General features: G+C 36.3%; 1 protein-coding gene across 2 annotated transcripts in view; it reads left to right on the top strand.

Annotated features, from left to right (window-relative positions):
• The window catches only part of Rrm1 (ribonucleotide reductase catalytic subunit M1), a 40,543-nt gene that overhangs the window by 19,425 nt on the left and 8,322 nt on the right, over nucleotides 1-12,796 (top strand). For both annotated transcript variants that reach the window (XM_003463382.5, XM_063256603.1), the window contains exons 10-15: nucleotides 303-464; nucleotides 867-946; nucleotides 1,808-2,009; nucleotides 9,790-9,939; nucleotides 10,281-10,502; nucleotides 12,125-12,201. In XM_003463382.5, coding sequence (XP_003463430.1) covers nucleotides 303-464; nucleotides 867-946; nucleotides 1,808-2,009; nucleotides 9,790-9,939; nucleotides 10,281-10,502; nucleotides 12,125-12,201 — 893 coding nt within the window. The remainder of the gene's footprint in view (nucleotides 1-302; nucleotides 465-866; nucleotides 947-1,807; nucleotides 2,010-9,789; nucleotides 9,940-10,280; nucleotides 10,503-12,124; nucleotides 12,202-12,796) is intronic.

Here is a 12,796-nt window from a genome sequence, read left to right on the forward strand (position 1 = left end):
TTTGAGTTGGGTCTTCTTGTATTGCCCAGACTGGCCTCGAATTTGTAATTCTGCTGCGCCTTCCTAAGTAGCTGGAATTACAGTGTATGCTCCCATGTCTGGCCAATTATTCTATTTTTACTCCTAGAGTTGTAGAAAAATATTACTACTTTATATTTTTTGTAGTACTTTCAACTGAATTACTTTACTTAATTCATTAATTGTAGTGGAGGTCAAAGGAAATATTACAAAAGTGCTTTGAAAGTATGAAGTTTCTTTGTTTCATTCTTATCCTGAAAACTGATAATTTTATTTACCATTAGCGTCCTGGGGCATTTGCTATTTACCTGGAGCCTTGGCATTTAGACATCTTTGAGTTTCTTGATTTAAAGAAGAATACAGGAAAGGAAGAGCAGCGTGCCAGGGATCTTTTCTTTGCCCTTTGGATTCCAGATCTCTTCATGAAACGAGTGGAGACTAATCAGGTGAGACAAATTGGTACCTGCTAGTAGTAGCAACTTGATATATCGGTGTTTCTTACCAGTTATGTTAAGTAATTTTTTTTTTCTTTCATGTTAAGCAATGTTTAGGAAGAATCCACCTATGTGTGATTTCATAGAGTTCCACTAAATTCTACGAAAGGCATTCTGAGCAAATCAAGAGATGCCATGTCAGTTTTTTTGCATTTCTGTTTTTTAAAACAGAAACTCCCTGACGTAAATGAATAAAAGGTCGTGGACAAACGGGTGGAACTAGAGTTTTGATCTCAACCTAAAATGATTATTCTTAACAGCAATTTTCAAGAGAGCCTACGAAAGCCATTTGCAGTGGCACTATGGTTGGTTATCCCAAGTTTCTTATAGGTGGTACTGTGTTTCCTTTTGTAGGACTGGTCTTTGATGTGTCCAAATGAGTGTCCTGGTCTGGATGAGGTTTGGGGAGAGGAATTTGAGAAGTTGTATGAACGGTATGAGAAAAACATGAAAGTGATAAATATTTTAACCATGGTTTTTCTTTTAAGTTATTAACCTTTTTCTAGGAATCTTTGAAAGTATCTAGATGATTAGTGAATTAATTTTGATCAGATTTGTTTTCTGACTCTTCACCAAAATTGGCTTTTGCTATCTTTTTTAAAACTTTGGGGCCAAATGTGGTGGTGCACACTTGTAATCCCAGTACCTAGGAGGCTGAGGCAGGAGGATCGACATAATTTCAAGGCCAGCCTGGGCTATTCAGTGAGTTCAAAGGCCAGCTGGACTACATAGCTAGACCCTCTCTCAAAACAACAACAACCAAAAACTTTGGGACATGCAAGTAGGTGCTTGGATTTTTAAAGTGCTCCATATAAAAGTTAAGGCAGACTAGCAGAGCCATTATTTATTTTACTCTCTTTCTATAAGACTTTTGATAAATTATGTTTTATATTGCATAATCATAAATGAGTAGGGCACATTGAAATTAGCACAGGGGCTGGGGATTTAGCTCATTGGCATGATACTTGCCTGGCAAGTATGAGATTCTGACTTCGACTTGTGGTACCTCCCGTAAAAAATTAGCACAGTGTTGGGAGATTTGACTATTGTTCTTATTTCTTTGTTTTTATTATAAAAGGTGTGGTAGATTTTGGTGTGATGAGAGAGCCATTTGAAAGGATTGGAAACTGCTTTGTTTCACACTATGACTTCAGCCAGAGTAAAAGGAATAAATATCATATTCCTTTTTTTCTGTAGTAAACCATGCATAATTTTATAGTTCAATGTCTCTTCAAATTGTCTACAATAGTTTTCTAATGAATAAGTATTAATATAGTATTAGCTTTATCTTTCAGTTATGAGAAACAAGGTCGTGTTCGCAAAGTTGTAAAAGCTCAGCAACTTTGGTACGCCATTATCGAGTCTCAGACAGAGACGGGTACCCCGTACATGCTCTACAAAGATTCCTGTAATCGAAAGAGCAACCAGCAGAACCTGGGAACAATCAAATGCAGCAACCTGTGCACAGAAATAGTAGAATATACCAGCAAAGATGAGGTAGGTAGAAAAACTGCATGGAGTAGAAAGAGAACTCTTGGGCAGTTACTGTTTGTGAATCTCTCACTGGCTTTCTTTTTTTTTTTTTGTCTTTTTCGTTTTTATCGGTACCAGGGATCGAACTCACGACTGCCTGCTTGCAAGGCAGGCGCTTATGCTGCTGAGCTAAATCCCCAGCCCCCACTAGCTTTCATTTAAAGTGAGTTCAGGATGTTTTTGTAAGTTTGTTGTAAACTTAAAAGAGTGCTAAGGTAGATTCCAAAGGACAGGAGAAGTATGATTTGTGCCTGTAAATAATTTTTGGTCTAAGCCACGTAACAAAAGACTATCTTTTTTTTAAATATTCAGATCTTTGTAATACATATTATTTACTTGAAAAATCAGACACAAATGGGTTAGGATGCTAATTCTAATTAAAGTATGTAAGTATGTAGAGGGTCCTTTCAGAGCATGGTGAGACAAAATTCTAATCTCAGGTCTCTAGTGTTAAAACACTAGGATAGAAACAGGGTGTTGATTTGTTCTTTTAAAAAATGCTGTGGGCTGGGGATGTAGCTCATTGGTATAATATGTGCTCAGCATGTGTGAGGTCTTGGGTTTAGACTTCACAGTACCACTAAAAAAAAAAAAGCTTAGGGGAAAACTTCCCTTTGGGAAGAATGTCTTAATAATGACAGATCCAGTGGCTGCATGGTGATGATGACAGCTGGCAACTTCAGAGGCCTCTGCAGAGAGACATAGCAGAGAAGGGGAAAAGCAGATGTGAAGGACTATACTGGTTGGCACTGTATTCCATGGCTGCGATTGACTAAGGGTCACAGAAAATACTGTGGCACAGTTCCAAAGAACCAGTCATGTGCCAAACAAGCAACAACTTCTCATCTCCAACAAACTGAAGAGGTAAGGTCATCCAACTGGCTCAAAACCCAAAAACCAACTACTCCTGGAAGATACCTCAGAGAAATAGTCATCCCCTAAAGGTCCTAAATACTAGGAATAAAGCAACCAACCATAGGCAGTTTACAAGTATCACTCCAGGAATTAAACTAAAAACAGAAAGATAAAAAAATAAGACACTTAAGCAATCCCAGACAAACAGTTCACCAAAGGCAAATCCAGGGGCAGTAAGGAGAAACAATCCAAAAGCCTCCCACCAGGCTTCTCTGAAGTGATAACAACAAAGCAATTGAATGAGGCTCTGGAAAAAAATGAAATCAGTAATGATCTCTCATAACTATAGAGATGGTGTCCAAAATAAAGATAGTACAGATACAGACAAAAAAAATAGATGGGCTTAATAAAATTATAGAAGCTCAGCATAAAGAAACAGAGTTTATGAAGCAGATTCAAGCAGATATCTAGGAGAATAAAAATTCCACTGAAAGTATTTGAAGCATATTAGGCCAATATCTGAGATCCTGTGAGGAGCCAACAACACGATAATATAACAAAGATAAGTCAAGTTACAAGCACCAATGTTAATGGTTTCAGTTTACTAATTGAAGACACAGACTGGCAGAATGGATCAAGAAACAATCCAACAAAATGCTGCGTACAAGAGACACATTTAAACTCAAAAAGAAATTCATAGGCTGAAAGTCAAACGGTGGAAAACAATATTCCCTGTGATAGGAACCCAGAAAAAAAGCAAGGATAGCTATTCTATTTGCAGTCTTGAAGCCAAGGCTCATTAAGAGAGATAAAGTAGACCACTACATCCTCACAAGGGGAACAATCCAAGAGGAAGACATAACAATCATAAATACATATGCAACAAATACCAGTGCACCCAATTTATAAAATGAATACTAACAGACATGAAAAATCAAATAAGGCCTGATACAGTTCTATTGGGAATCCTCAATACCCTACCGTTACAAAAAGACAGATCAACTAGACAAAAAATTAATGAAATATTGGCACTGAACCAGACCTGTGAACAAATGGACTTAGTAAATGTCTACAGTGTTCCACCCCACAATATCAAAGTATGCATTCTTCTCAGCTGCACATGGGACATTCTCCAGAGTACTACATGCTGGCTGATAGAGCATGCTTACGTAAATGTAAAGGAATTGAAATTATCCCATGCATAGTATCAGACCACAGTGCAATGAAACTGGAAGTCCATAGCAAAAGAAACCACAAGAACTTGTTTAAGTTGTTTACATGGAAATTTAAAATGTTTACATGGAAATCAAATAGCATCCTGAACAACCAATGGGTCACAGATGATATTAAAGAAGTATTTAGACAGTTTTTACAATTGAGTGATAATACAACATACTGGAACTTATATGACACAAAGCAGTCTTAGGAGGGAAATTTATAGCAGCAGTAAATAGCCATATTAGGAAAACAGAGCAAGTGCATATAAACAACTTAATGGTGAACCTCAAAGTTCTAGAAAGAGAAGAGCAGGCTAAGCCTAAAGCTCATACAAGGGAGGAAATTACAAAGAATAGAAATTAATGCTTTGGAGACTAAAAAACAATATAAACAATCAGTGAATTGAAGAATTGGTTCTTTGAAAGAGTAAATAAAATTGACAGACCCTTATCTAATCTTATCAAAAAAAAAAGAATGACTGCAATCTGCACATTTAGGAGTAAAAAGGGTGAATCACAAGAGACCCTGCAGATCCAGAAGATCATCTGTACTTACTTTAAAAATGTGTATTCTAATACAATGGAAAATACAGAAGAAATGGACAGATTCCTAGATATATATGAATTACCAAAGATGACTCAAGAAGAAATAAAATTCTAAGTAAACCAGCATCAATGAAATCAAAGGTGTAATTAAAAATCTATCAACAGGGTCTGGGTCCAAAATGGTGGCAGTGGCATTAGCTGCGTCCTGGTCTTCTGTCTGCTAGGCCGGTCCTGCCTGCAGGTGGGGCAGCTTATGTTGAGTGGTGCCCACAGCCATGAGGGCTCAGCTCGCATGTAGAAGGCTCTCACCTTTTTTGTGGCGCTCCAGGGGGTGGCAGTGAGCATGCTGAATGTTTTCCTGAAGTCGCACCACGAAGAGGAGAGACCTGAGTTCATCACCTACCCCCACCTCCGCATCAGGACCAAGCCCTTCCTTAGATGGTAACCATACTTTATTCTATAACCCTCGTGTGAATCTGCTTCCAACTGGCTATGAAGATGAGTGAAGAGAACCTGGACCATTATTACCCAGGCATCGGGAACAAAGCTTGGATTTTGACCATTACTTTGCATTTGGACCAGAAAAGCACATAGAATCTTAAGCTCACCTTCCTTACTTGTATCAAATGGTGATCATCATATTGATCTTCCATCCCTTTGCTTATGTCAAGAGATGGCCTAAATAAATAACTTAGACTCTGGTTGGTCATTAAAAAAAAAATTATCAACAAAGAAAAGCCCAGGTCCTGACGAATTCAGTGCTCAACGCGACAAGAAATTTTTGCTTCTCAACTTTTAATGAAGTTGAAAGGGAAGCAACACTCCCAAATTCATTCCTGGAAGTAAGCATTACCCTAATAACAAAATTGGAGAAGGATCCAAATAAAAGTTAGTTACAGGTGAATTTCCCTATTGAACATAGATGAAAATAATCCTCAGTAAGATACAGGCAAAGAGAGTGTGGCAAATCATCAAGAAGATTATACATCATGATCAAGTGGGATTCATTTGAGAGATGCAGAGATGATTCAACATATGTAAATCAATAAATATAATATACCCTATTAGCAGAGCCAAGGACAAAAATCATGTGATCATCTCAATAGATGCAGAAAAAGTTTGTGACAAACTGCAACACCCATTCATGATAAAAACCCTACAGAAAGTTGGAATAGATGGTTTTTATCTCAATCTGATAAAGGCCATCTATAACAAACTAACAGGCAGCATCATACTAAATGGACACTAACTGAAAGCTTTCACTCTAAAATCAGGAAAAAGACAAGGATATCCACTATCTGTTGTTATTCAACATAGTCCTGGAAACTTTAGCTGAAGCAATTAGACAAGAGAAAGAAAAAGAATAAAGATAGGAAAGAAGAAGTTTAACTACTGTTATTTGCAGATGACATGATACTCTACTTAAAAGACCCTAGAAACTCCACCAAAGGACTACTAGATTTAATAAGCAAATTCAGTAATGTAGCTGGTTACAAAGTCAACACTCAAAAATCAATAGCCTTCTACATAGATAAAAAATTCATTGGGAGAGAAATCAGGGAAACGATACTTTTTATAGTGGCATCCAAAAAAAAATGAAATATGTAGGAATCAGTCTTAACAAAGGATGTAAAAAACCTCTATAGTGAAAACTTCAGTACTCTGAAGAAGGAAATTGAAGAGCATGTTAGAAAATATTAGAGCATGTTAGAGATATCTCGTGCTTTTGGGTAGGAAAAAGTAATGTAGTGAAAGTGGCCATACTTCCAAAACGTATACAAGTTCAGTGCAGTCCCAATTAAAATTCCAATAGCATATGTCTCAGAATTAGAGAAAATACTCCTAAAATTCATCTGGAATGAGAAGAGACCTAGAATAGAATAGTAAAGGTAATCCTGGGTAACAAAAGCAAGACAGAGGGTATCACAATCCCTGACTTGAAATTGTACTATAAAGGCACTGTGATAAAAACAACGTGATACTGGCAAAACAAAAACAAAACAAAAAATACCCTAAACCTGAAGATCAGGAGATGCAGAAACAACTCCAGACATACCCAGCTAAAGGTGCTAAACATATTCACTGGAAGAAAGATGGCCTCTTTAACAAATGGTGCTGGAGGGGGCTGGAGATTTAGCTCAGCGGCATAAGCGCCTGCCTTGCAAGCAGGCAGTCGTGAGTTCGATCCCAGGATAAAAAGGAAAAAGACCAAAAATAAATAAATAAATAAATAAATAAATAAAAAACAAAACAAAACAAATGGTGCTGGAAAAACTGGCTTTGTGCATGCCGAAGATTAAAGTTGGCCCCTTATTTTTCACTGGGTTCTAAATTCAAAATGGATCAAAGATCTAAATATTAAAACAGAAATGTTAAGTCTTCTGGAAGATAGACTAGGTAAAGTTCTTGAAGACTTTGATATAGGCAGAGACTTTATGAACAAAACTCTGATTGCACAGGAACTATCACAAAGAATCAGCAACTGGGGTCTCATCTTTTGAAAAGCTTTTGCACAGGAAGAGAAACCAACAGGGTGAAGATACAACCCACAATGTGAGAAAAAATGTTTGTGAGCTGTTCCTCAAAGGATTACTATCAAGAACATATACAGAACTCAAAAAAATCAGTTCTCCTAGATTTAAAGATCCAATCCAGAAATGAGCATCTGAGATGTATACCCACTTCTCAGATGAAATACAAACAGCAAATAAATATATGAAAAAATGTTCAACATCACTGGTCATTTGAGAGATGCAAATTAAAATAACACTGAGATTCCACCTCACCCCAAAAAGAATGGCTATTATCAAGAAATCAACCAATAAAAAGATGGTGAAGGCTTTGTCAGAAAAAAGGAACCCTTCTCCACTGTTGATAGGAACAGACTGATGCAACCCCTGTGGAAATCAGTGTGGAGGTTCCTTAAAAAACTAAGATTGGGGATCCTATTTGACCCAGCTATTCCCTTTCTTCTAGGTATCTTCCCAGAAGAATTTAAAACATCATACCACAGCGATATATGTGCACCCATGTTTATAGTAGCATGGTTTGTAATAGCTATGTCTTGGAAACAACCTAAATGCCCATCAACAGAGGAATGGATAAAAAAGATGTGATATTTTTATACAGTGGAGTACTAAAGAAGTCATAAAGAATAAACTTGAGACTTTTGTAGGAAAATGGATGCAACTTGAGACCATGTTCAGAAGAAGTGAAATAAATCAGACATGCATGTGTAAACATATTGTCTCACTAGTATGAGAAGCTGGAAGAAATTATCTAAGATAGTTAAGATAGTTATATTACTGATTTCTCTGAGCTCATTGAAGAGAAAGATTTGTGCTAATATTGTTTGGATGATTAAGTGCAAATGTCTTGTACTCTGATCCTGTCTCAAAAAACGAAAAAAAGATATATAATTTAGTGTTTTCATGTAATTGTGGAGATAGGTAATTTTAGAACATTTTCATCACTCTAGATGTCGAGATCTTATACCTTTAGTACTCCTTCTGCATTTCCTCCGGTTCCTAACAACTGTTAATTTGTTTTCTGTCTCTGGCTTTGCTTATTGTGACATTCCATATAAATGGTATATATTATGTGGCCTTCGTGTCAGACTTCTTTCACTTGCATATTTTCAAGACTTACTACATGGTAACATGTATCCATACTTTATTGCTTCCCATGCAGACTTTTTTTTTTTTTTTGAGACAAGGTCTTGCTATGCAGTTTAGGCTGGGTGTGAGCTCACTTTATAGCCCAGGCTGTTCTTGAACTTGCAGTGATTCTTGTGCCTCAGCCTCTCGAGTGCTGGGATTATAGGTATGCACCACCATGTCCAGCTTCATCCAGAGTTCTTAAAATGCTTTGTAAGGTTCTACCCAAGTGCATACTCCCCCTCATCTGCTGTTGTTCTCTCTGTTCTGCTTGCTGTGCTCCGGCCTAGTAATGTTTTTTGCTGTTCCTCAAAATATGTCAAGCATGTTTTGGCCTCAGGAATTCTGCTCTTTTCCTGAATAGTAAATCTAGTGCCATATAGTTTGCTTTCTAACCTTCTTAATTCTTAGCTCATATGCCATGTTGTCAGTGAAGTCTTTCTTAACATTATGTTTAAAAATAACTCCCCCAAAATGTAAGGTATGATATATATAGTGTGTGTGTATATATATATATATATATATAAGTATATATATACCAATCCCAAAGGTAAATGTAATTATGTATTGTAAACATATACTAATAAAAATACGTATTTTTCATCTGTACTCCTGAGTAGTCTGTTCTTTTTCTGCCTTATTTTTTCTCCTTGCATTTATCAGACTTATGTGATCCAAACTATATTTTAAAAATGGGTAACATGTAGAATTAAGTATATATTAAGAGCATCAGGGAGTGTGGTGAGGAAACCATGTTTGTATTACATATGAGAGAAGCTGACCACATTAGATTTGGAGAGTAGTCCAAATGGAAAAGAAAATGTATTCACTCAACATTTTTAAGCACTTACATATGCAAAATGTGGTGCTAGTGTTAAAAATAAAGTTAAATACGATCCCTGCCTGAAGAAGTTCACTACTTAGTCTGCTACAAAAGGGAAATCACCTGAAGAGCTTTTCTTAAATCTACAGGTTTGGATCCTGTGTTGTTAAGGGCTTGATAAAATACCAGTGAAGGTGAGGTGGACTTTTATTTTTGGAAGAGCTTTTTGCAGAAACCTTGTCTCAAAAAGAGCTTGTGGCTATTGAACACACTTGAAATGAGTATTTTTAAATTTTATTTAATTTTTATTAAATAGTTATATGTACCTAGTGACTAGTATATTAAATATTGCATATCTACTGACTACTGAGAGTTTTATGTAAAGTAATTATAGCTTAGTGTTGTATGCCTGGTAATAGAAGTATGTACTGTGCAAACATGATTATTTTACCTGCTTAACTGTGTGGTACAATGACTACATATTGAAGAGATAGAATCAAGAGATTTAGAAATGTACTGATGAATGATAAAGAGAGAAGTCAAAATAATGTCTTAAGAATATTGGAGGCTTATGGTGGGTAACATCGTGGACATAAGAAGTCAAAGTTGTATGATTTTTGATGATGTTTATTTTTTTTACATTCCAGGTTGCAGTTTGTAATTTGGCTTCTTTGGCTCTTAATATGTATGTCACATCAGAACACACATATGACTTTAAGAAATTGGCAGAAGTCACTAAAGTCATTGTCCGAAATTTGAATAAAATTATTGATATAAACTACTACCCTGTCCCAGAGGTATGAATAGATTTTTCTGCTTAATGGTAATTACTGAAATCCAGATAGATGGAGTATAGCTATCATGGTCTGTTCTGCTAGTCATAATTTAAGTGATTATCACTTAAACGGTGTGAGGTGACTGAGATAAAGAGTTAATTTGTGAGCTAGGCTTGTTGATGTGTGCCTGTAACCCCAGTACTTGGGAAACTGAAGCAGGAAGATTGTGAATTTGAAGCCTACCTGGGCTACATAATGAGATACGGTCTTAAAAAACATGAAAAAGGGATAACGTGTCATTAATGCAGAATGTTAACTTCTTGCATTCAGTGATATTTTTCTTAAAATCTTCTGGTACAAAGGCACACTTATCAAATAAACGTCATCGCCCCATTGGAATTGGTGTACAAGGCCTGGCAGATGCTTTTATCCTGATGAGATATCCTTTTGAGAGTCCAGAAGCCCAGTTACTAAATAAGCAAATCTTTGAGACTATTTATTATGGAGCCCTGGAAGCCAGCTGTGATCTAGCCAAGGAGCATGGTCCGTATGAAACTTATGAAGGCTCTCCAGTAAGCAAAGGAGTAAGTATATGGGTGAAACTTCATTTTGCCTGCTAGTAACAGTTAGATGAATGGTTATGTCTTCCTGTAAAGACTGTCTACATACTGGTCCCTGGAACCATTGGATATTATCTTTATTGGTTCAAAAAGGATCTTTGCAAATGTATTTAAGAATCTTGAGTGATCATCCCAGATTTTCAGGAGGGCCCTAAATCCAGTAACAGTTGTCTTCCAAGAGACAGAGGAACCAGTATGATCACAGAGGCAGAGACTCGAGTGATAACTGCTTAAGCCCAGGATGCTGACAGCCTTATGAGCTTAAAGAGGCAAGGAACAAAATTTCTGGAGGGAGCATGACCCTCCAAGCATGTTGATTTGGTTTTTGACCTCCAGATGCATGAGAGAATGAGTTTGCATTATTTAAAGCTACCAAGTTTGTGGTAAGTTGTTACATTAGCCATAGGAAACTTCAGTACTTTTATCCTCTAAAGTGTAATGAATATAAAAAGGGAGGGACCAAGGATTTAGCTTAGCAGTATTAAGTGCTTTCCTAGAAAGCCCAAGGTTATGAGTTCTAAAAAAAAAAAGTACAAAAAAAAAGCATACTGTTTTAACCTTTTGTATTTATAATTAGTCATTACTAAAACAAGAATGCTGTCTTTGTTAGTCTTCTGTTGCTAAATTTAGTGGATTAAAACAACATATATTTGTTATGTTAAAAGTTTACAGAGGTCATGAATCCAGGGTTGCCTTAGCTGTGCCCTCTTTGGATTTCCTCAGTCCATGGTCTCTGAGGCTCAGGAAAGATCCTGAGCTCATTTGGTTGTTGGCAGAATTCATTTCCTTATGGCTTTATAATTCATGACGTCTTGCTTCTTCAAGGCCAGTGGGAAAGACATTCTCTCATTTAGTTCCTCTTGGGAGCATTCATCTGATAAGTCAGGTCTTCTCTTTTGTTCAAATCAAAATCAATTGATTTGCAACTTTAATTACATCTACAGGTAGCCTTTATGTTTGCTATAATCTTGGGAATGATGTGCCTTACATACTTGGGTCTTTTCCATACTCAAACTTCAGAAGAGATTAGAAATAGAAATAGCCTGTGGTCCAGGGACTGGGAATCTGGGAGTCATCCTAGAATTCTGCCTCCCATACTATTGTTATTATGTTGTTAGCATGTTCTTCCATGTAAAATTTTACTTCTGGCATTTCTGCTGATATTTAAGAAATTTAATGTGTAGTTTTTTGAAAGTATTCATTTTCAAAGAAGTAGAGGTTAAAAAAAAAAGTAGGTGTTTCAGTAAACAGATCAAGGCAATGAAAAGGCTATAGTAACCACTTCTGTTATAGAAAGAAGTATCTCATGAACATGCTTTCATGAATGGTAGAATTTCCTAGTTTGTAGATAGCATATGGACCCTCTGAGAAGATATATTAGGGAAGCAGGTAAGAGGAGACCTTAACCAGTTCAATTTGCCTGTTTCTGATTCAAAATGACTGTGTCAAAGTTTGTTCAGGAAATTCTCTGAAACTTGTATTATTCCTTACATGGGTTGAATAGAAGACAGAATTTGCTGGCAGTTATTTGCTTTTTGTCATCGTTTTAAATTGCTGTAGAGTGACATCATAAATTTCTTTCTTAGATCCTTCAGTATGATATGTGGAATGTTACTCCCACAGACCTGTGGGACTGGAAACTTCTCAAGGAGAAGATTGCAAAGTAAGTGTGAAGAATTGTAAAGTAGCATTAAAATCAGGAGGGCTTGGGTTCTCCTGGCTCTTCAGAAATCAAATATGTCATTGTAAATTCTGAAATTCAGTTTTCTTTTAAATGAGGCTAAAAACTGACCTCACAGAGCTACTTTTGGAAAAATATTTAGTAAGAAAATGTATGATAACCTGTCAAGTTGCTTGACACAGTGAAAACATTTGAGTATATGGAAATCATTATTATTAATTGATCTTGTTTGAGGGACTTACTATCTATAATAGGTATTCTAATTGTCACTAAACTTTCATTTTTCCATATATATGGAAATAAAAGGTTTCTACTCTTCTATACATTGGGCTTTGTTTGAATTGATTTTCATAGGAATGTCAGGGATTTTGGAAGGGCTTTTAGAGGGTAATGTTTAGCATTAAACTATGAGAGAGAAATTTAAAAATTGTTTTTGGGGGATAGGACTATAGCTAAGTAGTAGAGCACTTGCTTAGCACGTATAAGGCCCTGTGTTGAATCCCCAGCAACTGATCATTCCCCAAAATAGTCTTTGTAAGCCTTTCAAACAAATAAACATAAGCGATTTGAAGACTGG

The sequence above is a fragment of the Cavia porcellus genome, unplaced genomic scaffold (assembly GCF_034190915.1).
Source record: "Cavia porcellus strain 051 isolate PalLab524CR breed Dunkin Hartley unplaced genomic scaffold, mCavPor4.1 scaffold_9, whole genome shotgun sequence".
In the NCBI taxonomy this organism is placed as follows: domain Eukaryota; kingdom Metazoa; phylum Chordata; class Mammalia; order Rodentia; family Caviidae; genus Cavia; species Cavia porcellus.